Source organism: Pteropus medius, unplaced genomic scaffold (genome assembly GCF_902729225.1).
Source record: "Pteropus medius unplaced genomic scaffold, Ma_sr-lr_union100, whole genome shotgun sequence".
Taxonomy (NCBI): domain Eukaryota; kingdom Metazoa; phylum Chordata; class Mammalia; order Chiroptera; family Pteropodidae; genus Pteropus; species Pteropus medius.
Window position 1 is genome coordinate 4,290,182 of NW_024355990.1, and position 27,965 is coordinate 4,318,146.

The 27,965-nt window shown below is 45.9% G+C and overlaps 1 protein-coding gene and 1 pseudogene across 1 annotated transcript; one reads left to right on the forward strand and one right to left on the reverse strand.

The window, feature by feature from the left end:
• Window positions 1-479: 479 nt before the first annotated feature.
• On the forward strand, window positions 480-27,265 carry SRP68 (signal recognition particle 68). The gene is made up of 16 exons (XM_039859112.1): window positions 480-673; window positions 2,205-2,271; window positions 5,030-5,143; window positions 6,919-7,114; window positions 7,890-7,972; window positions 8,243-8,352; window positions 8,716-8,798; window positions 9,657-9,797; window positions 16,686-16,784; window positions 19,051-19,115; window positions 21,828-21,984; window positions 22,636-22,730; window positions 23,730-23,859; window positions 25,444-25,519; window positions 25,931-25,983; window positions 26,435-27,265. Exons 1-16 carry the CDS (start codon window positions 511-513, stop codon window positions 26,660-26,662), a joined length of 1,860 nt encoding a protein of 619 aa, XP_039715046.1. The 5' UTR covers window positions 480-510; the 3' UTR covers window positions 26,663-27,265.
• Window positions 7,419-7,537, reverse strand: LOC120600394 (uncharacterized; annotated as a pseudogene).
• Window positions 27,266-27,965: the final 700 nt, after the last annotated feature.

A 27,965-nucleotide genomic window follows, 5' to 3' on the forward strand; every position in this document is an offset into this window, starting at 1 on the left:
GCTTTCTTGGGGGGTAGGGGGTTGCTGCTTGTGAGGCTGCTCCCTCACAGGCGAGGTGTTTCCTTTCTGTAGGTGGGCCACCCCATCTCCCAAATCCCCGGGGAGGTAGACATCCCGAAATCCAAAGTCCTTAGCCACCCGCCCCGGCGTCTGTGCGCGAGACGCGAGCCGGATCCTTCGTGTAGGGATGAAGGAGCTGAATGTCCATGCAGGTCCTCCGCCCTTGGTGAACGGGGAGATAGAATTGCTCCGGAGAAGACTCGCCGGTCCCCTCAGACCCTCCCCCCCCTCCCCGCTTGCCCTGAACCCTCAGCCCCCGCCCGCCCGACTCGAGACCGAATCCGAGCCGGTGCGCAGGTGCACTCCAACAAGCGGCCGCTGCCTGCGGGCCCGGCCGTCGGCAGCGGAGTCCGCCGCTATCCCGTCAGCCCGTCCTGGCAGGTCCCGCTCTCTCCCGCCGCGGTTGTCACGCCTCTTCTATCCCGTCCTGCTCTGCGGCCGAGGGGCAAGATGGCTGCCGAGAAACAGGTACCTGGAGGCGGCGGCAGCGGCGGCGGCGGGGGCAGCGGCGGCGGCGGACGCGGTGCCGGAGGAGAGGAAAATAAGGAAAACGAACGGCCATCCGCCGGATCGAAGGCAAACAAAGAATTCGGGGATAGCCTGAGTTTGGAGAGTATCCTGGAATAATAGGGCCTAACTCGCAATGATTACGTGTCGCTCTGGCGGGCCGGGGGCGGGAGAGGCAGCGGGTGTCCGCACGTCCTGGGCAGGAGAGGCCGAGGGTTGCAGTTTCTCTCGCGCTTACTTTTTGACACACTCAGAGCTTCAGGGTCTGTAGTTTGACCGGCCTTTACTCGCATCACCTTCGCCTTTCAGGGTGGGGAACGTCCTTTTCTTTCGGGCAGCACGGGGATATTGGGCAGATTTCTGCAGTTTTCCTGACAGTTGCCCGGTTGATGGGCTGGTGACGTGGAGGGACAGCGTGGCCACCCCGGGGAGCTCCTGGCACCTTGAGCCACTAAACTGGGGAAAGGAAACAGCACTCCTGACGTCCTGGCTTAGTACTTTTGTCTGACAGCCCTTTTGCCGTCGGAGAATGGGTAGTAAAATAACAATTTGATGTTCTGGGAGTGAAGGCAAAGATTGACTGCTCCAAGGAAAAGCTTGTCACTCCTTTCGAATATAAGTCATCGTAGCTTTTTAACATCGCATGTATAACTTTATAAATCTGTTGAGAGTTGTTCAGATGAACTGAAGGAATTGGTTTCTAGTTTTCATCAGTGTAGTCACAGTAGAGTGCTCATGACACTAGTGTGTGGCTTTTTGAAACGAAATAACAAATGGAGAAAATAGCCGAATCTCTGAAATAAAACGTTTAGCTTTAACATCTTAATGTCTTAAGTTTTCAGGGGATTGGAGTTTTTTACTTTTTGTGCTGGTGGTATAGTTCTAAATGGATGTTAGAATGCCCTGATTTTACTACAGACCTTATAAAGCCTGTCCCCTTTTAGTTATTGAAAGTCTTTTTAGTGTTCAGAATTTTAAAATACACCTATAGAGAAGCATTGAGGAAACTTTAAAACTAAAATTGTAGATAAAGGTCATTAGACTTCCTAAAGTTTGGTACATAATCTCAAAATATTTTAAGATTCTCCAAAAGGAGAGTTTGGTCAGGGCTCTTTCTTTTAAAAGAAAAACTTCAATATTTTAATGCGAACCATGGCCTAGTTTGGTTGACATGTGCTAACCGTAGGCTCATGCAGCATCACGGCTGTTAAGGAAAGTTAGATTTGACGGATGTAGGAGGTTATGCAAATGGAGGAGTGATATACTTATGACCTGTATCTGTCTGAGTGCAATACCTTTTCCAGGTGCGAATCAGTGGGAACCACCCGTTAGAGTCAGTATTCAGAATCCAGCCGCTTTATTTAAGTTGTTAGGTTTCAGTAGCCTTAATGGCTGATAATGTTCTCTTTTTTTATTTTTAAAGTAGTAACAATTCAGGCAGTTGGCTTTTCCATACGCTTAACCATCCTAAAACAAGATAGCTATTGAAAGTGGTTACAAGAGGTTTCACTGGTTAATCTATGTATTTCAGAAATATTTAATGTGCTGCGGTTTGATACAAATACAGACGACTGGGGACATGTTTTGATGTATTTGGATTTTTGCCATTGTAAGCTTTTCCTTAATCTTGGCTTTAGTTCTTCAGATTATTAAGGAATCCCAGCAGCAGCATGGCTTACGGCATGGAGATTTTCAGAGGTACAGGTTAGTATCATGTGCAAGATGTGTGGAAATCTTTCTGGAAATTTCAAATTTCGTTTGCCTCTTCATGTCCTACTTACTCTCCTGTATCAGAAAGTGAACTTAAGGCATCTAGCTCTGAACATATATCGAGTCCTCAAAAGCAACTTAATTTGCAAATTAAAATTTTTATGATGAATAAAAAGAGTGAACCTTTTTATCCATTTTGCCTCACAATGTTGCGGATACCTTGGAGGCTTCTGCTGAAATTAACAAGCAGTTAATGGTAATTGGGTTTTTTTTAACTTAACTATATTGTAGACTCTTGGTAAAATGCAGAGCTTTTCAGTGTTTTAAACGTTATATAAGGGGAATTTCTGTCATAATTTACTGGTAAACTTTTATAACAGCTGTCAAGTTGGAAAACAAATTTAACGTGACTCTTAAAAAATATAACAGATGCTTAATGTATAATATACAATTCAGTACTTTGAAGGCAACTATTTCTATATTGTAGATATAGGCTTTGACTACCTGATTTTTAGAAGTAACTGCTGAAACACTCTGCATTTCAGAGACTCAGGAGTCAGCCTTGCGGTGGAGGCGGCAGCACTGGGGCAGAGTGAACGAGATGGGCAGTGGTGGGAATGAAGTGGGAGAAGCAGGCCGGGCCAGAATGTGCAGGACCCGTGGGCCAGGGAAGCGCATGCACATGTTCTGGGGGTGGGGAGGAAGCCACAAAAAGAGTTTTAAACAGAAGACCGTTGTGACTTGATTTTTTTTTTTTAATTATTAAGGAAATTTCCAAAAATCATAGACACGATAGTATAACGAAACCATCACACATTTTGTTATAGCGATTAACTTTCTGCTCTTTTTGTTACATCTGTTCCCTCCTTTTTAAAAAAACATTTTGTGGAAGGATTTTTTTTTTTTTTTACCACTTTATTGAAGTATTACTGACATGCAACGAAGGGTACAGAAATTGATCAATTTTTCACAATCTGTAACCAGCACCCAGATTAAAAGACAGAACATCACCAGCATCCCGGAAGTCTCCCTTTTGCTCCTTCTAATCACAAACCCGTCCTCCTCAAGGGTCACTGCAGTCATGATTTCTAACACCTTAGGTTAGGTTGGCTTATTTTTGAAATGTATCTACACAGCAGCACATCACATATACGCTTTCGTGAGTGCCTTCTTTCAACATTGTTTTAAATGCCACCATATTGTTCGGGGGTTTTAGTTCTTTAATTCCCATTACTACATGGTGTTCTCTTTTGTGAATATGTTGCATTTTATTTTCCTGTACTGTACTGTTGCTGGGCACTTGGCCAGTTTCCCGTTTGGGCTTTTAGAAATAATGCTGCCGTAAACATTCTTATATATCTTGGTGGAGGGAAGTGTGCGTTTCTATTTGATATACACCTGGGAGTGGAATACTATAGGATATGCTATGTTCAGCCTTCAGATAACATATCGTCGAGCAGTTTTCCAAAATCATTGTGCCAGTTTGCACCGCTGCCAGTGTGCGAGAGCTGCAGTTGAGCGCATCCTTGCCAGCAGGGATATGGTGTGGCATGTTTTTGCCGAATTATTTTAGAGCCAAGTCTAGACATCATACCGTTTTACCCATCAATACTTGAGTTTGTGTCCAACAAAGAAGGCTTTTAAAGAAGTACAATGCTATTATCCCACCTAACTAAATCAGCAATAATTTTTCAGTCTCATCTTATGTAATGATATTGAATAATATAAAAGTACTGTCTGTTCAGTTTTTCCTAACTTTATTTAAAATGTGTTTACATTTTTTTTTTTCCATCTGAAATAATCTCAGACTTGCAGAAAATTTGCAGGTACACTACAAGTTACATTTTTTCCTGAACCATGGCAAGTAGCTTGCCTACTTAATGCTGGTTGCCGCAGAATAATGTGTTTTCCACAAACAAGGACATCTTAATAAATATATCCATATTGCCAGAAAATTCTTACCAATTTGTATTCCTTCCCGTAATGTATGAGTCTTCCATTTGATTTTCATATAAAAGGGTAAGTGATAAAGCAGAAGTTATGAATTGAGTTTCAGATTTTTTTCTTTATTTTTCTTTTCAGGCTACTTTTCTTTTTAATAACCTGTGCCCTCGTAACTTTAAGGTGCTGAAGTATCATTTAAATATCATTTTGTATTGTAAAATATTTGATTAAGGGTTAGTAAAACTTTGTATGTATTTTTACACTAATTTGGTCAAAATACATTTATTGAACATCTATATGCTAGGCACTGTGCTGAGACATTTGCAAGTAAAATCTCTTTGCACTGAAGCAGTGTGTGTGAGTGTGATAGACATGTAAGAACATATTTGTAATGCCCTGTGCTATAGTATAAGTAAGAATAAAGAGCTTCATGAGCACGAAAGGGAGTCTTGGCATAAGAGGCCCCCACTCAGTTTTTCAAAGCCCACCCTAAGTCCACTGCAGTGAAGTGTTGTTAACAAGAAGAGAAGGGTTACTCGTGTCCTTTACATTCAGTTTGACGTTTGCCTTGTTTTCTCGGTTGCCATTTTATCTGCATGATCCCAAAGTGCGGGTTCTTGGAGAATGCGTACCGTGTCTTCTGTCTCTTGTTACCAGTCATACTGCCCTGCATGCTTTAGGTCAGTGAATGTTTGCAGGATGATGTAACCCTCAGTAGGACACCTCAGACCTTTGACCTTATTAGACAATTTGCTGTTGAAAGGACTGTCATCTCGGCTGAACGATTTTTGCTTACGGTCTCTTACAGGGGCTACTGTTCCCGCAGACAGAGACGGCTCCGGAAAACGCTTAACTTTAAGATGGGGAACAGGCACAAATTCACAGGGAAAAAAGTAACCGAAGATCTTCTGACCGATAACAGGTACTGACGGCTCAGCGCTAGGTGCTAAATACTTTTTGCTAATACATTTATTGAATAATTATAATGTGCCAGACATTTTGCCAAACTCTTTATCTCATGTGACTCTTTTAGCAGCTCTGTGGAGTGAACATTTTTACTATTCCTGTATTACAAGATGAGGAAACTAAGGCTCAAAGAGGCTCAATAGTTTGTTCAAGAACTGTGGGGTGGTGAATGTTAAAGTCAGCGATTAGAATTTAATCAGTTATTGGGTAAGGTTTCTAGAATGCAGATTTCAATGTCTATAAGTGCTTACTTAAATCAGTATATCTTACGTGAAATCTGGCTGTGTGTAAATTATTCTAGAAGAGTGCTGTGTTTCAGTGCCGAGTGTTACCATGCTTAATGTTAGCGGAGGGGTTAATCTGTCCAGCAACACGGATAGAACATCTCTAGGTCAGTTCCTCAAACCGCGGCCTGTGGGCCAATTTGGTCCTCCTACCACTTGTTTTTGTAAGTTAAGTTCTTCCGGTGCATGGCCATTCCTCTAGGCGGTGTTTACAGCTGCTTTTGTGCAGTAATGGCGACAGAGAGCATAGATTCTGCAAAGTCTGAAATATTTACTATTGGGCCCTTTACAAAAAAATGTTTGCTGTTCCCCAGTCTCATTTGTGGCCAGGACTGAGTATAGAAGGCTTGGGGAGATGTGGATCTTCAACCTCGTTGATGGTGATCTTATTGAGAGATGTTGGTCAAGTACAAAACGGAGCACTATGAGATAGTGAAACTGCCATGTCGTGTGCCATTTACTCTTAATAATTCCGAAATCTTGGAAGGGAGAGTTGAGTTTGGGGGTTCTTGATAGGGAAGCCAGGAGGCCTGCATGGAGGATGCCAGACTGCGAAGGATTTGTGAGAGGAAAGAACATTCTGTGTCGAGGGAGACATCATGCCATGGTGTCCGTGAATGCACTCCAGGAACTGTCCTCCTCTGGACAGTTGTTACCCTCTGCTCAGGCAGTGAAGAGGCTGGGAGCTCGCGGTGTGGAGACAGTCGGCACCTAGAGCATAGACCACGACGAGACGGGGCAGGAAGTGTTGATTAAATCTGATGTGATTGAGTTACAAAGAGTCTCTTATGATAGCAGGACCCTTTATTTTGGAAAGATGAGATTAAGCTGACATTTTAAGAAGATTCGTCAAGGCAGTAGTTTAAACAAAGATTCACGTAGTAGTAATAAAGTAGCTAACTTATTTAGCACTTAGTAAGTGCCAAGCTCTGGTCTTAAGCGTGTTATGTGTATTACTGCATGGGAGAGTGAGACACAGAAAGGTTAGTACTTTGCCCAGAGTCACACAGCTACTGAGTGATGATGGCACTGAGATTCCAACCCAGACTCTAGAGCCTTCTTCTTAACCACTTCAGTATATTGCCGCTTAAGGCCTGGGTTTCTAACTGGGTCGGGATGAAGGAGGTGTTAATTCAAAGATGAGGCCAGACCGCATGGACTAACTCTGTTTGCTAAAATTGGGAGGGGTCAGTCAGGTTTGCCAGGTTCGAGGTGGAACAGGCTTTTCAATGACATGTGTCCGGTGGGCGGTTAAAACCTGATGCACGGCCTGAGTCGGGATCAGAGATGTGGATTTGGGATCTTGGTCGATGCCACAGGAAGAATAGCTAGGAAGAGAGCCAGGGAGCTATGGGGAGAAGTCGAGAGGCCGGAGCTGGTGCTGTGAATGCCTGAGTCTCATGCTCCTGGCCTTTATCGTTCAGCTTGCTCCTCTTCTCTGGTTTAGATATTTGCTTCTGGTTCTGATGGATGCTGAAAGAGCCTGGAGCTATGCCATGCAGCTTAAACAGGAAGCCAACACTGAACCCCGAAAACGGTTCCACCTGTTGTCTCGCCTGCGGAAAGCTGTGAAGCATGCCGAGGAATTGGAACGCTTGTGCGAGAGCAATCGCGTGGACGCCAAGACCAAGCTAGAGGCTCAGGTTAGGGTCTTAACATCAGCCCCGCTTTATCTAGGGATTAGCGACGTGACCTTGAAACAATACAGTTAAACAGAACAGAGTTTCTGATGTGGGAGAAGAAAAATCCTGCACTTGCTTTTTCAAGGCGAAGTTGGCCTCTGCTTTTTGAGCTCTTGTTTTTTAATAATCAGCTCTCACTTTTAAAGAAAGCTCATGTTTCTTTTAATACATAGAAAGCTTGCATCTTTTTTTTTAGGTGAGGCAACCCTTGGTTGGCCTCACAGATTGCAAGGACCTTGTCAGTTTACAGTCCCTTTTTTTTTTACACCTACAGCGCTTGGTCTTCCTAGGTGGTCTCCCATCCAAGTACTGACCAGGCCCGACCCTGCTTAGCTTCCGAGATCAGACGGGATTGGGCTTGTTCAGGGTGGCATGGCCGTAGACAGCTTGCATCTTATATCTAGGAGAGTTCACAGAATAATTTTTTTCATGAATTTTTAAAAAGAGATATTGCAAGTGTATATTCAACTTTTGATACTTATTATAGCCCCAAAGCTGGTTGTTAAGTCAAATGAAGAAAATAAATTTCCTTTTTTTGAAGTTCTCTCCCGGGAGGTAAATGAATCATAACAAGTTCCCTGTGTGTCACATTTTATTAGTGAAAAGTTTCTCTCCCTTAAAATCAACCTGCATGTCTGTGTTCTTGATATCCAAGTTCAAAGCAAATAGAAGAGATGGAGCTGTAACCCTCGTTCTCGGGTGCTGAAGCAGTTTCTCTTTTCCTGTCGCCCTCCAGGCTTACACAGCTTACCTCGCAGGAATGCTGCGTTTTGAACATCAGGAGTGGAAAGCTGCCATTGAGGCTTTTAACAAATGCAAGTAAGTTTTCCAGTCTAAAGGCTTTGGCCGGTTTTGATTCTAGATAACGTTCAAGCTGCAGATCAACCGACGGTTGTTTCAGTGAAAGTACAGTTTCCTTTTTTTTCTTCCTGGTAGGAATGTTGATTATTCCCTTTCATCCTAAGAACATACCAGTTCTGGTAGCTGGTGGAGGGCCTCAAAGTTCTTTATTTTGTTTTTAGCCACTGTGTTCCTCGTGAGTCCATTTTCTTAAGGCTGCTCTGAAACCTGGTGGTTCTTTCCTCACAGAACGATCTACGAGAAGCTCGCCAGTGCTTTCACAGAAGAGCAGGCCGTGCTGTACAGCCAGCGTGTGGAGGAGATCTCGCCCAACATCCGCTACTGCGCATATAACATTGGTGAGCAGGGACTGCCTGAAGCGTCGTCGGGTTGCTGGTGGTGGTCCACCTTAGAGAGCCTAGAGAATTATGTGACTTTCTGCCCTTTCCCTTGCATCCATCCTTGACATGGGTTTTGGTTAATGGAAAAGGTAGAACTGTCGAAGTCAGCCCTGCTCCACATCACAGAAGGCATTTCCTTTGCTGCCGTTCCCATCATGCCGTCTTCTGTACCCCCCGCAAGCTTTGTACAAGGGTTGGGGTCCACCACAGCGTCTGTGGAGGGCGGAGCTCTTTCAAGTCCCAGGGTGAACCTAGTAGTTCTTGAGAGAGCAGACCAGACCCTAGAGGATTTGCCACTCATTCTTCCTCTCTCTTTCTCAGGGGACCAGTCAGCCATCAATGAACTCATGCAGATGAGATTGAGGTCTGGGGGCACCGAGGGTCTCCTGGCTGAAAAATTGGAGGTAATCTCATATGTACATTTTGTGAAAAGTCTTTGGTTTGAAAAAGTCCAGAAAAAGAAGTAATCCACCCAATATAGTTGCTATGAGTATGTGCATATTTATATCTATGTCTGTATTTTTAATGAAAATTTTTCATTTAGTATTGTTTAACTTTTTTTTTCCCATGTTACATTTATTTTCTAAGTAACATAGCCTCATAGAAAAAATAGGAAATACAAAAGGTGGAGGAAAAATAGAATCATATGGATTATCACCCAGAGGTAACCACTATTAATGTGATGCCTGTCTTGCAGACTTTTGTACGTGTAGGGAAAGAAGGCATATGTTTTTAAAACGAGGTCTCATTATGCACTGTTTAGTAACATTCTTTTAAACTGTAATGTCACATGCAGTTTTTCCACTTCAGTAAGTACATTTCCACATCGTTGTCTTTCGATGGCTGCGTGGACTCCATTGAAGTCTGTTTTATTCGATCACTTCACTATTACTGATTAAATGGTAAACGATATTCCCGTGAGTACCTGTGTCCCCAGTTTTTGTACACATTCTTAGTTATCTCCTTAGGACAAATTCCTAACAGTGGAATTTCTGCCTGTGATGTATATAGATATACTTTTCTTTTTACATCCTTACCAAAACTAGTGTTGGCCTTTTTAACCTTCTATTATGTCCTTTTAAGATTTGAGTTTCTTTAAGCTAGGATGTGTTATGCCAAGGAGGAACTTAAATATAAATTTGTGTGTACTCTGTAAAATGTTGATATGTTGGTTATAGAAGAGACATAATTTCCACTCATTTTACCATGGTCACTCATATCCACAGTTAAAACTTGGCTGACTTTTTAAAACTGTTTTCCAGGCATTGATCACTCAGACTCGAGCCAAACAGGCAGCGACCATGAGCGAAGTGGAGTGGAGAGGGAGAGCGGTCCCGGTGAAGATCGACAGGGTGCGGATCTTTTTGTTGGGGTTGGCCGATAACGAAGCAGCCATTGCCCAGGTGAGGAGGAAGCACCTGCTCTGTCTTCTGCATGTGTCTGAAGGTGGTTCTTGTTTAAGAGGTAGTATTTCGTTGGTGTTCATTTATCTTAAAATGTATCTTAATATTGTTAGGGGTTGATGCACCCTCTTGAACAAAATTATTTTAAAAGCTGAGTTTTTAGAAGAGTTCTGATGTTTAAGGGCAAAGAAGTTGACAGGGACAGCCATCAACATAAAAATGGGGGCAACAAGCGGCTAGCATAAGGTAAAGGGTACCTTGCAGCCCAGCGGGTGCTGCAGCAGCTTAACTGTCTTGTCCCTCATGTGCCTCTGGCCTCTTGTCTTAGCCACCTCTTGTTCTTGGCCTTTTAAGGAGAGCCTAGCTAATCCAGAATACATCATTTGACATGCAGTATGTGTGTAATATCCACGCAGAGCTGTACTGTTTGATGCTGCTGACTGACATAATCGTCGCCTGTTTGTAGCTGTGAACGGAGTTCCAAAGGATGAGAAGTCCTGGTGGTCTGGGTTTGTATGGAGTAGACAGTGATTAAGACACTTTAGAACTGCTCCATATGAGGCTAAGAGCATCTAAAAAGCCAAGCTGCTGAATGTGTCTACAGCCTCTCCAGAGACCAGTGGTGTTTCATGAGACTCCTCAGTAAGCTGTTGCACCTTGAGTAATTTGCATTTAGGGATGCTTTGTTAGTTGTGCTGATGAGTTGTTTTCAGCATCCAAACTTTCAACGACTTGTTCCAAATAGCTATTTTGAGTTGGGGGCAGCTTTTAACAGTTGAATTTCTTTGTGCCTTTGCTCTGTTGCGTACTGCCCCTCTCATTTCCCTTTTATTTGCTTAAAGTACAGACGACTAGAATAATGCCAGAAAGTCGATTTTTTTCCGCCTTTAAAAGGCTGAGAAACTTTTGAGCGCATTTCATTGGCGCTATAGTATGGCAGTATCTCCTCTGGACTAGGGCTGTGGTGGCAGCCATTTAGATTATGTGATCGGGTTATTTTTTTGGTTTTAAAATGATACATGCTGGAAGATGAGAACTGCCTTCAGTGACAGTGAGGCAGGAATTCTGGCTAGAATAGGGGTGGTGAGGAGGCCCACAGGGGCAGATGAAATGGGGCATCTTGGGGATGGGGCCATAGACATCAGATAAAGGACAGAAAAAGCTAATATTTATTAAGTTTTAAAAGTTATTCAGCTGACAGTTTAGAAAATATGAATGTTTGTAAGAGATCAACCTGTAGTCCCACTTCCCATATGCCTTCATTGATACTGCCCTGTCCTGAAAAGGAAAACAGTGTGTTTCCTTTTAGTCTTTTTTGTATTCGTGAGATGTTATGTATGTTTTACTTGTTAGAATTATTATACCGAGATGTGATTTTGTAATCTATTTATATTAACATATTTGTAAGTATTTTTCACATTCTTCCATATCATTTCACAAAACTTTTTAAATACCTGGTGGTCACCTGGACAGAGATACCACAGACATGAGCAAAAGAGGGCAATGATCCCCTTTAATGTCCACTCAGATACGCTGCTTTTATGTTTTTATCTTTTTAACCCTGTAGTGTGGGTGACACTCATTTTACAGGTGGGAAACTGGTCTCAGAGACTGTTTAACTGGCCCACAGCCATATACCAGATGGAAGGCAATGCTTACATTCAAAACCAAGCCCTTTTACCCAGAGCTCGTGTTCCTCGAACTTTTCCACGTATCCTATTAGATTCAACAGGAAGGCCTATGACGGGGTCATTTTATTTGGCTTTGATAAATAGCTAAATATAATTTCACTTAATAAAGTATACCGGCAGAGTCCTGGGGCCCTGATAGAGACTTAACTAAGCAGAAACTTAATGGAAACAAATAGTCGTTGGCAACCAGTTATTTTCAAAAGGATCACTCTCAAACTTGAGTTTTAGTATAGTTAAAAGGTTGACTTCTGGATACCGGGGTCATAGCCACCCCTTCTAACGCAGTTCAAGAATGGCCAGAATTTTGTTAATATTGGCAAGAAAAAACTGACATTATTCCAACCTTGACTAGATAAAAAATACAGTCTGTCATCTCAGCACAACTGCTGCGAGGTCTGTGTTTTCACCTCATCTGCAGCGTGCGTGTTGATACAGTTAAACGTGTTCCAATTAATAGCTGTCTCTAACACACACAGAGAATGGCAGGTGTACTTATGAAAATGCCGTTTAATCCAAGCACATCTGTTATTGGGCATTTGCATTTCATACAGTTTTTAAGCACTGTAAACAGTGATCAGTGAATCTTTATATGTGGATTTTTCCATATTTTGGGTTACTGTTGTAGAATAAATGAGAATACCACGTAGATTGAAAAATATATATAGATTTCTTTTTGATTGAATAAAGTTATTTAGATTAAGAATTTTCAGTCTCTAATGCAAAAGATGTTTATTTTAAAGCTTTTGTTTATTATTAAGCACCTGCCCAGAAAAGTCAGGTAGAAGGAGAGCAAAAGAATCTTAATGTATTTGATAGTTTGGGGTTTTTCCTCATGTGCTGTGTTTTGTAGCAGTATTTAAAGGCCTTATTAAACGAAAACAATTCTTCAATAAACAGCTCTTTGGAATAACATAAAAGCTCAATAATGAAGGTGATCCTGTTTTGTGTTGCAATCACATTTTCTAAAGCTCTCCAACATCCATTTAAACCCATTATCCTCCCTGTGTTACTTTGTTTCAGTTATTAAGTTAAAAAACTTAAAAGTGCTTCTGCACAAAAGGGGTAGAGCCCTTCCCACTGGACATGGTTTACGCAGGGACATGGTTTACCCAGGTCCCTGGAGAGAGGGGCCAAGATTTTATGTTGAGGGGAAGATAGGATCAGTAGCCAAGGTTTTCTGCCCCAGCTGCTGCAGGCTTTCACTGCTAAACGTAGCTGCTCCTCGGTCACATTTGTCATTAGGAAACCTATTGTAAGGCTTTTCCTAAAGTATCAGTGAAACTTGCGATGTGCAGATACAGTAGGAATGTTGTATGGGTTTTTCATTGTTCTTCCACAAGATACAGTGGAGGATTTGAAAGGTGTATGAAACCAAGAGTGGAAGGAACCGTACGAGGACAATTTCAGATCTTTCAGTCTAGGAAGATAAAAGGCTGAGGAGGGAAGAATCTTCGGAGCCTGTTAACATAATAGGTTACGTTGGTGAGTTTTTGTGTTAAGCCAACACTGTATATCTGGGGTAACCCCGTTTGGTTACGATACGTTGTGCTTTTTATGTATTGCTGGATTTGATTTGTTAATGCTTAAAGAATTTTGCATCTGTTTTCATGAGGAATAGTGGCCTATAATTTTCTTTTCTTGCAATGTCTTTCAAGGTTTACTTTCAGGGTTATGCACACTTCATAAAACAAGTTTGGAGATGTTCCTCCTCTGTTTATATAATGTCTGTATTTTTCTTTCCTTAAATGTTTATTATAATTCACCAGTGAAATTATTGGGACTGGAGTTTCCTTTGTGGGAAAGTTTTTTGATATGTCAGTTTCAGGTGTACAACATAATATTTGTGGGAAGATTTTTAAAATTTGTTTTTGCTTGTTTTAAGCAAGTATAATTCCTTTATAACTTATAATGCTATTCAATTTTCTGTTTTTTTGGTGTCAGTTTGAATGAATTTTATTTTAAAAAGGAATTTATTAGTTTTATGTAAATTGTTGAATTTATCGACATAAGTTTATGATATTACTTTATCATTTTAATGTTTATAGGATCTATAGATCTCCTGTTAAGTGCCTGGTTAATGTGCTAGTTGCAGTAAATATAAATTATTTCTGGTTTTTGATGAATTTATAATATATTAGGTTTACTTCTGAGTATCAGAGATCTTTAAATTATACAGTAGAAGTAAAAGATGTCGATCAAACAAAATATGTATGAATTCCAGGGAGTCCTCGTAGGGTTTTAACCTACAAAACAATTTAGTCTGTAATGTCCTATCATACGTATACCAAATCTAGCTAGTAAATAAAATAAGTACAGTGTTAAAGTTTACTTAAATCCTTAGAAGTCAGGTCTGGCATTGTAGCTGTCAAATGTCTATTGAAGTGAGTGACCCATGGGTTATTAAGTATGGAAGATACCCTTCAGCCATTTGAGATTAGTTCCAAGAAGAACCACTTGCCCCAAGTGCCACTGTCAGATGACCCCGCTCGCTCCACCGTGGGCCTCACTCAGCTTTCCAGTTCCCGTTGTTGTGCTGAGTTCTCTGCCCTGGAATCCCGGAGCTTTCTTTGCCTTAGAGACACAAGGCTTCTCATGTCGCTGCCCTGCCAGTTATGGGGTATTTGTCATCCTCTAGGAGGTGGGATGCAAAAATTTGGTAGCCCCAGCTTATTGCTTGTTTGTCAAGGGTTTTATGACTTTCAATATTGAAACAGCAGTTTACTGAAAAGCATGGAATGAAGAAATAATTCAGGGAGATAAAATATTAGACTGAAAAGACTAGAGCTGAGAATGAATCGGCTGCCAAAATCCAGTTGCAAAATCCTTAGTCTCGTCAGGCAAGCTTTCAGTCTTCACGTCTTTACGTTGTCTTCCTTTATAATTTATTTCCATTTTGCTTTTATTAATACTTGGTCACCCCTAAATTGTCACTGGTTGCTTTGTGAGGATGTTCTTTTGCAGCTCTTTTGGAAGGGGGTGGGCAGGTTTAAAAATATCTGGAGGTTTGATCATTCTTATCCTCGACTTACGGTTAATATTTTAATGTTTGAGTGGAAAGGAGACCATTTATCCTTCTCGCTTTAAAAAAAATCTGTTCTTAAGAAGCGAGGCTTGTATGCCCCTTTACCAGTTACCAGGTTTCCGCATGTGTTTTTCTAGACCTCAGCGGGCTGGGCGAGGCTCGGTTCACATCGCCTGGTCCTCCTCTGGGTGTGGTGGAGAATGTGGTCAGACTCGCCTTGTTTGTCTCCTTAGTCACACCACCGTCTTCCAACAGTTTTTGCAGACAAGCGAAAACAATCTGGAATCTCTGTTTTTCATAGCCGGGGGTCTCGACCTCGGGACATGCAGCAGCTGATTGTTCTCTGTACCCCGTCAGCCTTGAGATGTGGCCTAAGCCCACATCCTGGGATGTTTGAACTTTTATAGAAACTACAGTTCTTAGGTGGGGATCTTGCTGCTTGGGTTGGAGGCGCTTTCCCTGTTGGCGACGTGGGGGGCAGACTTGGGAGGCCTGCGAGTCGGTGCTGGGGCATCCCACCTCTTGTTCCATTGTCCTTACAGGAGTTACAGAGTTACAGAGGGTGCTGCACGGTATCACCTAGCGCGGGAGCTCATCCTGCCTGCTCACGACGTGTGTGTGCACGGTTGGTGCCAAGCGTTTTCACGCGTCTTATTCCAGTTGTGAAACCGAAATGGCTGCCCCGTCCCGCGTGATTTGTACTTTGAGAAATTGGCCAGCAAGTTTGCGTAAGCGATTATGAAGGATCTTGCTAACTCGAGGTGCTTAACAGTGTCTTGCGTGAAGTGTGTTTCTCTAGAGCCACACTGTCCAGTATAGTAGCCACTTGAACACATGGCTAAAGTTAAATTAATTAGAATTTCCAAGTGCTCGGGAGCCACATGGAGCTCATGGCCGCTCTGGGCAGTGCAGGTAGAGAGCGTTTCTGTCATCACAGAACGCTCCACTGGGCCGCGCTGCTCGAGGTTTCACGGAGCTGATGGTGGCCATGTTTGCCTTTGTAGACTTGTAGAATGACTGTGTCCCTGATTTGTTCCTAAGTTAGGGAACAAGAAAGTCAAGTGACTTATAAATAGAAAAGCATGTTTGATTTACATTGTGTAATTCACAAGAAAGTTTTTTTTTCCCACACTGAAAACTAGGAAAAACATAAGAGTTCTTAAGAGAAAAAAGGTTTTTCTTTAAACCTCTATCGGCCGTCTCTGAAAGGAGTGGGCAGTACTGGGTTTGCCTTTGGACTTTCTCAGGGGTCAGTTGAGTGTCAAGAGATCAGGTTGGATATTGGTTTCTGTGGAGAGTCAGGTGTAATAAATGTCACAGCGAGCCTGCCGGTAACTCAGGTCCATCTCCTTTCTGCCTTTTGTCCATGCCCACCTGTGCAGTCAGATTCTTTAGGATGATAACGTGGTATGGCAGGTAGTCAGTTAATGAGTCACCTTTCCTTTATCCCAGCTGGCCCGCCGAGGGCGACGCCCTGTGCTTGTGCAAAGGCTGTCACTGAGTGCTCGTCAACCTTGTCTGCCCTAAATATGTTCTCAGCGGAGCCATGCAGAATATCTGAGTGCAGGATGTCTGTGGTGAAGAGAACCTGGGATGATATTTAGAACGTATTTCTGATTGGGCATTGATCAGAGGTGGTCCTTGTAGCTCCAAGTCTATCGGGGCACGTTTGTAGGGTGATTCGCTGGCATACAGTAGGATTTAAGACAGTTTGTTCCAGAGGGAAAAAGGAAAAGAAGCTTCTGGGGAGCTGTGCTTCGGCGTGGGGTAGCAGCGCCCCAGATCCAGTCTGCGAGGCCCCTCTAAGGGTGCCGGGGCAGGTCCTGAGCACAGGTAGAGGCTTCGGAGGAAAACAGTAGATAGTTCTCTGATAGGGAAAATTTTGAAGCATCAATTACCTGACAGTTTTAGACAGTTATACAGACATTTTTTCAGTATGTTCACTTTATTTGCACACATAGAAAATTCCCATTTCTATACAAATAATGAATAAGACTACAAGGAAAATCTTACCTGGTGGAGAATAGTAACGATGGAAATGATCTGATTCGGGGCATGTTTTGGTCGGTTGGGTGAATTATAATGGGGGGAATCAACGCACCGTTAGGCCTTTCTCCCATGAGAATACTGCAGCTTACTCTGAAGAAGTTTTTACTGCATTCTGCCTGTGTTTAGGCTGAGAGTGAAGAAACCAAGGAGCGTCTGTTTGAGTCTGTGCTCAGCGAGTGTCGGGACGCCATCCAGGCCGTGCGGGAGGAGCTCAAGCCCGATCAGGTAGGACCATCAGCTCAGCCGCCAGCTCTTGCTCTGGGCTGAGGTCCTGGGTCTGTGTGTGTCATTCCCGGGTGGGATCCCCGTGGTCCGAGTGCATTCACTCTTAGCCATTGTTATTTTTAGGTGTGGCGATTGGCTAACAAACAACAAAAGCCTCTGGGCTCCATCAGGTTGAGAAATTCTCTCCTCTCTGTCTTGTTTTTCCAAATGGTTTCCCATGTTACCTGTTAAGCCTTTGGTCTGAAATTTCATACCTCCTGGTACACTCCTTCAGGGCTCCCTTTTTCTAATAAAATCACCGTGATTCACTTAGGCATTCGGGCTTGAAAGCCTCAGAACCATTTTTGCCTCTTTCTTTCCTTCACCACTCTGTTCTCCCTTTGTCATTTCTCTCGCCGCTTGTCCACGCCTCCTGTTATCACTAATTAGCCTTTTACTTGATGCCTGGACTCATTCACAGCCTCCTGCTGGCTTGTCCTAACCTTGGTCTTGGTTCAGTTCTCCAGGAGCACAGATTGAATCTTGCTAGATCTCATCGCACTGTCTGATTATGAAAAGCCCAGTGATTCCTCCGGGTCTAGAGCAGTGGCCTCCAAACTTCTGTGATAATGCACCCCCATAAATGAAACTGAACATTTACCTCTGATGTGTTTATTTGTAAATTATGTACCTTATTACTCAGCTGATTTGTGATATATAAAATGCATTAAAATAAAGTTTTTAGAAATGAGGTGTTAACATAAATAGAAGTTCTGGTTTTCTCCGTACACTCACGCTCTGGGTTATGTGCAGCCCACTTTAGAGACCACTGGTCTAGCAGATACAGTTCAGACTCCTTGAGCTGGCGTACTGGCCTTCCCCGTCTGCGTCCCGCCTCCCTTCCCAGCTCTGCACTTGCTCTCCTCTGAGTCCTCCGCCTCGAGCTGTTGTCCTCACCGTCTTGATGTGCCTTTCTCACTCCGTGCATTCCTCACACCGTTCTCCTTGCCCTCACACCTGGCTTACCCTTTCTCTCCCTTGTCACCAGCCCATACCTTACCTGTTTTGCAAGGTCCAGCAGCTCACAGCTCACCATCCCTGAGAAACCGACTGCCCATCCTCCCCCGCAGAGATCTCTCCATTTTCTAAATAACTCATACTTGCAGCCAAAACTTTTGTTTGGTGGTTAAGAATTATCTTAACATTTTGTGTATTGTTTTATGTTTACTTTTTTGTTATATTTTCAAGATTATAAGCACCTTAAAAGCAACAATATGTTTTCTTCAGCATCTGCCATAGTACCTTGGGTATAAAATGTTCAATAAATATTTGTTAGGCTATAGTCACCTGTTGCCTTTTCCCATTAAGTTGCCTTTGTATGTTAGAATTCCCTTCACCCACTTAGCAGGTACATGCAGAGCCCCAGTCTCCATCACTCACCTTGAATGCATAGCAGTTGGGGGGACACCTCACAGAATGTGGTGATACGGGGGTGTATTAGTTTCCTGTTGCTTCTGTAACATTACAACAGACTTAGTGGCTTTAACACAAACTTATTAACAGTTCTGGCAGTTAGAAGTCTAATGGGTTCCCAGGACTGCATTCCTTTTGGAAGCTCAAGGGGAGCCTGGGGAGAAGTCACTGCTCGTGTTCCAGAGAATGCATTTTCTGGCTTCTAGAAGCCACCTACATTTCTTGGCTCATGGCCCCTTCCTCCATCTTCACAGCCAGCAGCATACCTTCTTCTCTTCCCTCGGAGCTCTGCTTCAGCCTCTGTCTCTGACTCTCCTGTCTCCCTCTTCTGAGGAGCCTGCGATTAGCCTATCGGATAATCTAGGCTAAACCAAAGACCCTTAGCTTTGCCACATTTGCAGGGTCTCTTACCGTGTATGAGGACAGCTTCACAGGTTTCAGAGCTTTGATGTGGACGTCTTTGGGGGCTATTGTTCAGCCAACCACAGAAGGCAGGAGCTGACAGCGGAAGGGTGCAGCTTGGGTCTGAAGCACAGACCCCAGAGTGGCTCCGCGGACTCTTTGTGCTGTTTGTGCTTTGGGCCTGGCCACTGGGAACAGGAGCAGTGGCCAGGAGGCCTTACTGGCCGTCACTCTGAACTTTCTTACTCACTCCAGTTTTTGGGTGCCAGTGACAGCCGAGCGACCCTGTCATTCTAGAATTCGTCCAGTAGATCTTTGCTACCTGGGTACCCCTTCCAGGGCGCTGCTGGGCGAGGCTGTTGGAGCCAAGGGCAGAGTCAGCTATTTTATCTTTACCTTTTTCACTGTGCAGAAGCAGAGAGATTACACCCTCGAGGGAGAGTCGGGGAAGGTGTCTAATCTTCAGTACCTGCACAGGTAAGTGTTGTGAATATTTTGCTTTTTTAAACGTTCTGAAATATATCATTGGAACAAGAGCACGTGTAATGTTTGCATATATTTTAATGTATGTACTAAAGTGTACTAATATGTCTGTACACATTTTATCACATAAGAGTGTACATACTGCATTTGGGGATTTTAACACATATAATTTAAAGTTCTTATACCACATGAGAACTGGAGTACAACCAGTGGCTTTGAAGCTCCCCGCCTTGGTCGATTCCCTGTCCTCTAGAGCTAAGCTGTCCCTGGCAAGCTCCTAAAGTTCTCCTCTGAGTTCTGAATGTTTTACGTTGTCTCTTTAGCATTTAAGTTCAATTTAAACTTGAGTTGAGTTCCAGCTGAAGTTTATTTTTGAGCGAGGTCAGGCTCCTCACCTTTTCCTGTGAGGATAATGGGTTGTTCCAGTACCGTTTACTGACCGTTCCGTCCGTGCACCACGAATCCACAGTGCCAGCTCCGTCGGTCGTGCGTCCCGTTTCCTCCCGCCTGCTCTTTCTCTGTTCTGGACGCTTCTGCGCTGCAGGTTTGTCTGCGCGTACACCAGCACAGTGATCTGCGACCCTTTTACAAGAAGTCGTGGTGCCTGGTAGAGAGGTTCACCCCACCGGGGTTTTCCTCCGGCATGCCTTGACTGCTTTTGCCCCTTTGCTCTTTCACAGACATTTCTAAATCACTTCGTCAAGTTTAATTTGTTTTTTAAAGAGTGGATCATTTGTTTCACAGAAGAAAGAAGGAAGGAAGAGTGACATTTTGGGAACTTCTTGAGGAGAAATAAGATCAGTTGGGAAAACTCCACTTCTCATCGGGTTCTCTCCTCCATGTGACCTTGAATTTTAATTTTTTAGTCACTGCTTGTAACTTTTTAGTGAACCTGGCAATGTTTTAAGCCATCCTCCTGCTCCCTCCCTTTTTGTAAAAGGAAAACCACAAAAACTCCTTTCTTTACCTTAATCTCTATTCTTAGGGAATTTGATATTATGCGAACATCGAATTGCCCAATGACTCGGATGAGTATTGAGCAGAAAAGGCCCTGAGATGTCCCTTATTTCACCAGCCCTGTGAGGATAGGCTCCAGGAGGTTAAGGGGTGTGACTGTGGTTCACAGTCACAGAGAGTCAGGAGTTGACCCAACTTCATAGCCCTGAGAAGACCTGAGAGCATCAGCGAGGCTCAGAACTTTCAGACTGTGCGCCCACTTGCCCTTGGGTCCGTCCTGTACCATCAGACCTAGCGAATGTCAGGATCGTGGATTTCAGTTAGGATCCCGAGGCCTCCTTTGGCGAATCCGGAATTGGTAGCTCTTGTATTTCAACAAAATGTAAAGGTGCATGTAAATCTCTATACCACTTGTGACTAATAGCTGCTGTGTTTTGAGAGTCTGATTATTCTTCAGAGCTTTAAGAAAGTCCGCCTCGTGACCTCCTCCCATTTCTCAGCAGCAGCCACTTTTAATTCTTTTAACAGACTTTTCATTATTTACCTTCATGTCCCTAAATGACACGTGTGTTGCCAGTTGATGTTTTGGATTTAGGCATTTTGTGCTACTTTCCACAGCAGCCCCCTCCCGCCTGCTCCGCTCTCCGCCCTGACCCTTTTCTCTCTCCCATCCAGCTCTGACGTGGGCTTTCTCATTTCCGATGCCATTTTCATTTCTAAGAGTTTATTTGTGTTCTTCGCATATTATTTGAAAAATGCAGCATCTCATTCTAATGTCATGATCACAAAGACTTCTCTTATCGCTCTGGGGTTATTAATAATAGTTTTCTGAAGCTTTCCTCTCCCTGCAAAGTCTGGTTCTTCCAAGTTGCTTTTTTTCCCCTCTCAGTTTTGGCCGCTTCTGTCTTGTTAGAGTTTTTCCTTAAATGTCTAGTGACCCGGAGTTTTTCTTGGGGTGGTCAGACCCCCAGGATACACTAGGCTGTGCTTGTTCTGGAGGCCGAGTGGAAGGAGAAGGCCAGGAGGTCAGCACGCGGAGCATGACAGTCCTTTAAGCCCCTGGTTCATTCCTGAGGCCCTGACCTCGGCCGTTCCTGCGCCCCCATCCCCAGGCCTCTATCGTATCCTTCGCCAGGATGCCGCCCGTCTCTGCCGGAGGAGGATAGGGATCTAGAGGCCTAAGCACTCAAACAGATTTTTAAGTAGTTACCCTGTTTTATCTCCAGATGTTAAAGAGACTCGCCTGGTGGTACAGTACAATAGCGGGCACCACGCGTAGTCTCCAGGATGTGCACGTTTAACATGCATAACCATCCAAAGAGACCGTCCTTCACTACTTTCTCAGAAGAGACGGTCGTCCTGTGCGTGGGAGCAGCTGCGGCGCGAGCACACTGTCCTTACGCTGCGGGCCAGCCAGTCCTCTGGGCCTTGCTCCAGGACCTGGCTCGCCGTCCGGGGCTCGTCTTCAGGATTCTCTGCACTCAGCAGCTCTGTGGTTCTCAGAAACAGAGGCTGCAATTCAGGCTAAAATCAGATTTTGTCGTAAGGTCTCATGCTGGTCCCCTGCAAATTTGTCACTGAACAGCAGCCAGAATGGAGGGCCCCTTGAGCTTGAGGACCAGACTAAATGGCTCTGCCACGTGAGCCGCCCTCACCGCCACGCTTCCCCTAGGCCGGTCTTTACTCGTGCACCGGCGCTCTTCTCGGCTCCCCTGAGCATAGCCTGAGCCGGCGTTTGCTACGTTCCAGCTACCTGACCTACATCAAGCTGTCGACGGCGATCAGGCGGAACGAGAACATGGCCAAAGGTCTGCAGAGGGCCCTTCTGCAGCAGCAGCCGGAAGACGACAGCAAACGCTCCCCCCGGCCGCAGGACCTCATCCGGCTCTACGACATCATCTTGCAGGTGACCCCCAAGGACTGCGGGAGCGGGGGCCAGGCCTGACACGTGTTGGACACACAGCGACTCAGCATTGCGTAGTGGGAGGGTCGTGGCAGCCAGAAGCTGTCAGCGTCTTAGTCAAAGGCAAGAGGCTTTGCCCTCGGACCACTTCAGCAGTCTGTGTCCCCAGGGCTCAGGCGTGTCACCGTGCAGACCGGTGGGCCCACAGGTTTGCTTTGAGCGCTTTGCCTGCATGGGATACTCCCGTGTGCATGGGCATCCTGAGACCAAGGCCACACTGTCTCGGCCCACTGGGAGTCTGCCAGTGAGCAAGGTATGAGACCCGTGCACACAGACCCGGGTCTGCGTGGGTGCCAGACGAGCGGCCACCCCGAAATAAACATGCAGAGCTGGAGAGGTGTCCTCTGGCTGAGTGCCCCGAGGAGGTGAGCTGTGAGCTGAGTCAGGAAGGACAAGTAGGCTTCCAGTACCACAGAGGAGGATGGAGGCGACACCAGGCGTGGCTGTTGCCAAGTCACTTGTCACTGACTCTTCCCCACTGTTTCAAGCCCAGGCTCGCTCTTTCCACCCTTGTCTGTCCCTGCAGGATCTTCTTTCAGAAACTCAGTCTGTGGCCCTCCCTTCATGAGTTTTCTTTTTGCATATTTTGTGCAGAATCTGGTGGAATTGCTCCAGCTTCCTGGCTTAGAGGAGGACAGAGCCTTCCAGAAAGAGATAGGCCTCAAGACCCTGGTGTTCAAGGCTTACAGGTATGGTCTCATGGGGCGGGTGGGGCTCTCCTCTGCCGCCCGGTGTCCTGTAAGCCTTGGGAACATGTCCGTCCCCCAGAGGATTAAGTCGCTGGCTGTCAGCCGGTTACCTTGCCCATCATCAGAGAACAGTCAGCCCACGTGATCTCTGGAAGTCTCGGGTTGTGCTGCGGGTTTCCAGTGTCCCTTGTTTGCTCTTGAGTAGGTTAGGGGACCAGGAGAGCACTCACAATAAATGTCTCTGCCCTGCCCTCCTTCCCAGTGGAAAATGGACAAGTGTTGGAAAAGTTGTTATTAGCAGAACCTGCACTGAGTTTGAGGAAAGCTAAAGCGACTTTTAAACGGCTCATGTTTGTAGCTTGGAGGGTGAGCTGTGTAGCAGGATGGGGTATGGGCAGAATGGCAGAGTGGAGCCGTGTGTGTAACTGCACCTCCCTTTCTAGCCTTCACACCCCAGCACTCTGACTCCCCAGGGTGCCCCATCTGCACCCGAGTTGTCCCTTCCAGCTCCCATGGACCCTTCCATCCCGTCGGGCCAGCAGCCCCCAGGCTCCATTGATCCCAGTAGACTGATTTCCATTAGGAGAAGATTTCTTGGGTTTGGGTTTTGAGAGAGAGACGGGCAGAGCTGAACGGTTGTGACGCGGATATGTGGGTGGTGCCGGGCAGGGTTTATGGCTGAGCCAGGCGACATCCCTCCTCCCTGCCTGTCCCCAGCCTCCTCCGTGTGCCTTTGGGAATTGCCCCTTCCGTGCAGAACCAGCCAGTGAGTGAAAGACAGTGGGTCAGCGCTGGACCTGTGCTGTCACCTGTGACTGCAGGGGGAGTCCGCTGATTAGCCTGGCTAGGGCATTGAGAATGTCGGGGTGTCCTGTGCAGTGATCCTGCGGTTAAGAACCCCGTTTCCCAATTTAAAGTTTAGCCTCAACGTCAGGGAACGTCTCGCGCTTGGGTCATTGCTGCTTTAGACTGCTCTGGCTCTTTCCCCTTCTCTGTCAGGTGTTTTTTCATTGCTCAGTCCTACGTGTTGGTGAAGAAGTGGAGCGAAGCCCTCGTCCTGTATGACAGAGTCCTAAAATATGCAAATGAAGTGAATTCTGATGCTGGGGCCTTCAAGAATAGCCTGAAAGTGAGTCATGGGTTTCTCTTGGTTTCTGGGGGGCGGGGGGTGCTGTGCAGTGAGAATCCATAGGGGCTGCCGCTTCCCAAGCTGGTCCTGCCGGGCCAGCCATGGGACGTGGTATGTCCCCAAGTGCCAAGAGCTGCAGGCTGTGGAACTCCGAGCCGCATTCCAGGCCTGAGGAGGATGTGAGCGCTGGGAAGGACAGCGGTCCTCTGCTTGAATAAACCTGCAGTGCTGTTTTCAGACTTGGCTGCAGGTTGGAGTCACCTGGGAAGATTTTTAAAAGGCGAATGTCTGGGTCCCATCCCCAGAGATTCTGGTTCTTATTGATGTGGGCTCCAGGATGAGCACGGGGGGTTTTTAAAGCCCCTCATCGATTCTAATATGCAGCCGAATCGGGAACCAGAGATGAAGCCTTTCTGCACAGTGTGCCTGGACTAGTGGCAGCGGCATTTGGGCACTTGCTAGAAATGCAGACTCTCAGGCCCACCCCAGGCCTACTGAGTCAAAATCGGCACGTTAGCAGGACGCCCAGGCAATTCGGGTGCACGTCAGAGCTTGCCTGCTGATCTTTACTAAAGGACTGGGTTGGTTTGGTTTATTTTGTTATCAAGTGACAGCTAGTCTTTTAAGCTTACGGCCTGCTGCGACAACGCAGAGATTCTTAAAGCGCTGGCTGGTCCAAGAATCCGTGTCTATTTAACGAGTGGAGGCTGTTTAGAAAAGTGAACCGAGGTTTATAATGGTACTGTTCCTTACATAGCTGTAGCCGGTGTGTGAGGGCTGCTGCTCCTAGGACTCTGGCCATTTAGAGGGTGAGGCTGGAGGGTCTTCAGTGCTCTGGTGGTTTTGACACAGCCACAGACCTGCCTGCAGGAGCCCGTGTACAAGTGCAAAGGCAGAGCGAGAGGAAGGAGCAGAGGGTGTGGGCAGAGGGAGGGGTGACCAGGGTGGCGGCAGCATCCCAGTGGGGTGTCGCCAGGGTGTGGAGGAAACCAGTGCAGTGGTTTCTCAGGAGAAGAAAGACGCGTCACAGATGCCCGTTCTGCCTCATGTGCCAGCAGGTTTGGGGAGTGCGGGGGGATAGAGGCGTGAGGGTTCAGCCACAAGCAGACCTCGGGTCACTCTGAATTTTGCCACGCGAGAGGTGAAGCAAGAGAATGGCCGCGCACTTGAGCCAGCGGCCTGGGTCTGAGTCCCAGCTCCACAGCCCCTGGGGGAGCCACTGGCACATTATTTGACCTGTTCTTCAGTTTCATCTGTGAAAGTGGGTACAGACTACCTCAGGATCATCAGGAAGGTGGAATTAGCAATTATGTAAACTGCTCAGAACAGTACTTGGCACAGAATGTAATTAGTGTATGATAAATTTATTAATATTCGTGTTTTATCCAGGCATTATTGCTTAAGCCATGGCTTACCTATTCCCATTTGAAGCAAGCTAGTTTTTTTTGTTTGTTTGTTTGTTTTATAGAGCCATTTAAAAAGCCTAAAATCCCATGAAAATATCAGTGGGATCGCTTAACTCTGGTTAGTTCGGTGGGCTTCTCTGACCCCGGTCTCGTGAGTACATTTTTCAAATCGTTATAGGACCTGCCTGACGTGCAAGAGCTTATCACGCAAGTGAGGTCAGAAAAGTGCTCTCTGCAGGCGGCGGCGATCCTGGGTGAGCCACCTGCGTCCCCAGATGTCCCCTCACTGCTGTTCCTCCTCTCTCCCACCCACGCTCCTCTCTTCAGGTTGAAAGGGGTTGTTCCGGTTAATCCGTACGAGTTTTATTTTTCCCTCCAACGCTTCTGCCACATTAACACATCCAGTTGCGTAAAGGAATTTAGAGACACTATTACAGTGTTCCTTCTCCCTACTCGTGTCTTCCCCGCAGCCGGGCTGGCTCCGGGACTTATTGTCTGTCGCTCTGTGTGGCTTCGCAGCGGGTAGGCCCGGGACGGGGAGGACCCACTCGCCCACAGGTCGGCCCTTTCTGCTTTAGGGATTTAGAGCCCACATGTGCGCTAGATGTCATTCGTGACGAGTGTGCTAAGTCCCTTTCCTTACTGATTTCCTGTGAAACTTTCAGATGCAAGTGACTCCCACCAAACAGAGACTTCCTCTCAAGTCAAGGAGAATAAGGTAAGTGGGCTGTGGCTTTTGAGGAATAAAAAGTAAGATTCATAACACACCAGGAATGTGTACTCACAGTACACCCAGAGACCCTTAATTCTAAGGAAACACCCTACTTCCCTCCCTTCTTCTACTCAGACCCGTGAAAGCTGCCTGCGTGAGGCGCGCTAGGCGCCATCCAGTGGTCCCAAACACAAGCCCAGGGACCTGGTGCTGTGCAGAGCAGCAGCCCCGGCGAGGGGTTCTGCCTTGGATGTTTGGCAGGCCTATACCCCAATCCCAGCCCATGCCTTCCTTAACCTCTAACTTTTAGTGACTCTCAGCTATAACCTGGGGGTACCCGTCATAAGAGATTTGTGGGGATCGAGTGGAATGGCTCGTGCAGGCTCTGACTGGGCACCGCGCATGTAGCAAATGTTCCACTGTTAGTCTGGTGAATACCCTGTGATTTGACTTCCAGCCCCTGGTTGAGCGGTTTGAGACCTTCTGCCTGGACCCTTCCCTCGTCACTAAGCAGGCCAACCTCGTGCACTTCCCTCCGGGATTCCAGCCCATCCCTTGCAAGCCTTTGTTCTTTGACCTGGCGCTCAACCACGTGGCTTTCCCACCCCTCGAGGACAAGTTGGAGCAGAAGACCAAGAGTGGGCTCACCGGGTACATCAAGGGCATCTTTGGATTCAGGAGCTAACCACGCTCTTCCTTGGGGGCAGGGGGTAATTCTGACTCGGTCTGTATTGTGAGAAAACTCTAGCAAGTCTGTGATATTAAATCCAGGTCTGCGTTGGCCCAGGGCGGGAGTGTAACATCCTCAGCCCTGCGTTCCTATGTCTCTGTGTGTGCGCTCACGTTCTTAACCGGTGTGCCAGGAGGGCACCCTGTTGTCTTCTGGTGGATGTGTGCGGGGTCCCTCTGTCCATACCTCCCGGAGGAGGGCCGCTGCCATCTGGGCCCGTGCGAGCTGTGATTGTTTACCTCTGGTCCGTAACGTGTTCGGGGAGGAGGTCCACTCCAGGCACCGCGAGCGCTCGGAAAGCTTTGCTGCGTTTCTTCAGTGCTGTGGACTTAAAACACACTCCTCCTCGCCGTGAGCATCCAGGACCCTTTGGAAAGTTTGTTCGTGACTAGGAAACACTGGCAACGTCCCCCCAGAACGACAGTCAGCCTCCCCCGTTCACTGCCAAGTGAAAGTTCAGAAGTTTCAGAACAAGCAAAGAGCTCTATTTTTAGAAGAAATATGTTATACTCAGAATTGATGAAAACAAATCTTATATTAAAAAGCAAAGAAGCTGGAGACTGTGCCCATTTTTTACTTGTCCTCACTCAGCATCGGTCCCAGTTCTCTCCTCAGGGACGTCGTCGCACAATCCTGTCATGTCTGGTGCGTCCCGACTTCCTGGCACCGTGGGTCGGTCTGATGCCAGATAAGATTGTGTTAGAGGCGCTGTTTCTAGAGGCCTCAGTCTGTAAGTTTTAGATGCCATTTCATGTTAATTAGTCTCCTTGCCTACCTCTACCCCTCTATTTTTTCCTTAGTCACCCTTTCTTAATTTCTATTATAGCATCAATAATAAGTCACAAAGCAATGTAAGGAAGCAAGGAATAAAAGTGACTTAACAGGAGATGGACCCGAAACCTCTGAATCCCTTTGGAAGTGGAAACTCACCCCACAGGAAAGAGAATCCCCCACGGGAAGTGCTGGCTGAGGTGTAGCTCGGGCGTGGAGCCGACTAGAGCAGCATGAAGAGGAGGTGGGCCGGTTAAGGATCTGAGAACATTATCTCAAGATGGGTCCCCATTGTGGGCACCATGGTGCCTCTTGTCTGGCTAGTGAAATGCAGGAAGGGATTGCCTGGAGTTAGACGAGGCGGGAGACAGAACAGACTTCGTTAGAGCTGAATGTCCTCAAGCACTTAGCTGCTGTTCAGAGATGTGACCTCTCCTCCCCGAGGTTTTGCTTTGGGTCAGAGTCTCAGAAAGTGAAATTTTTTTAA

Excerpts from the sequence above, each read along its gene's own strand:
- SRP68 (XM_039859112.1), top strand. The coding sequence starts at position 511 with ATGGCTGCCGAGAAACAGGTACCTGGAGGCGGCGGCAGCGGCGGCGGC. Across the intron at positions 9,798-16,685 it reads ACGAAGCAGCCATTGCCCAG|GCTGAGAGTGAAGAAACCAA; the intron begins GTGAGGAGGAAG and ends GCCTGTGTTTAG. Across the intron at positions 25,984-26,434 it reads CTCAAGTCAAGGAGAATAAG|CCCCTGGTTGAGCGGTTTGA; the intron begins GTAAGTGGGCTG and ends TTTGACTTCCAG.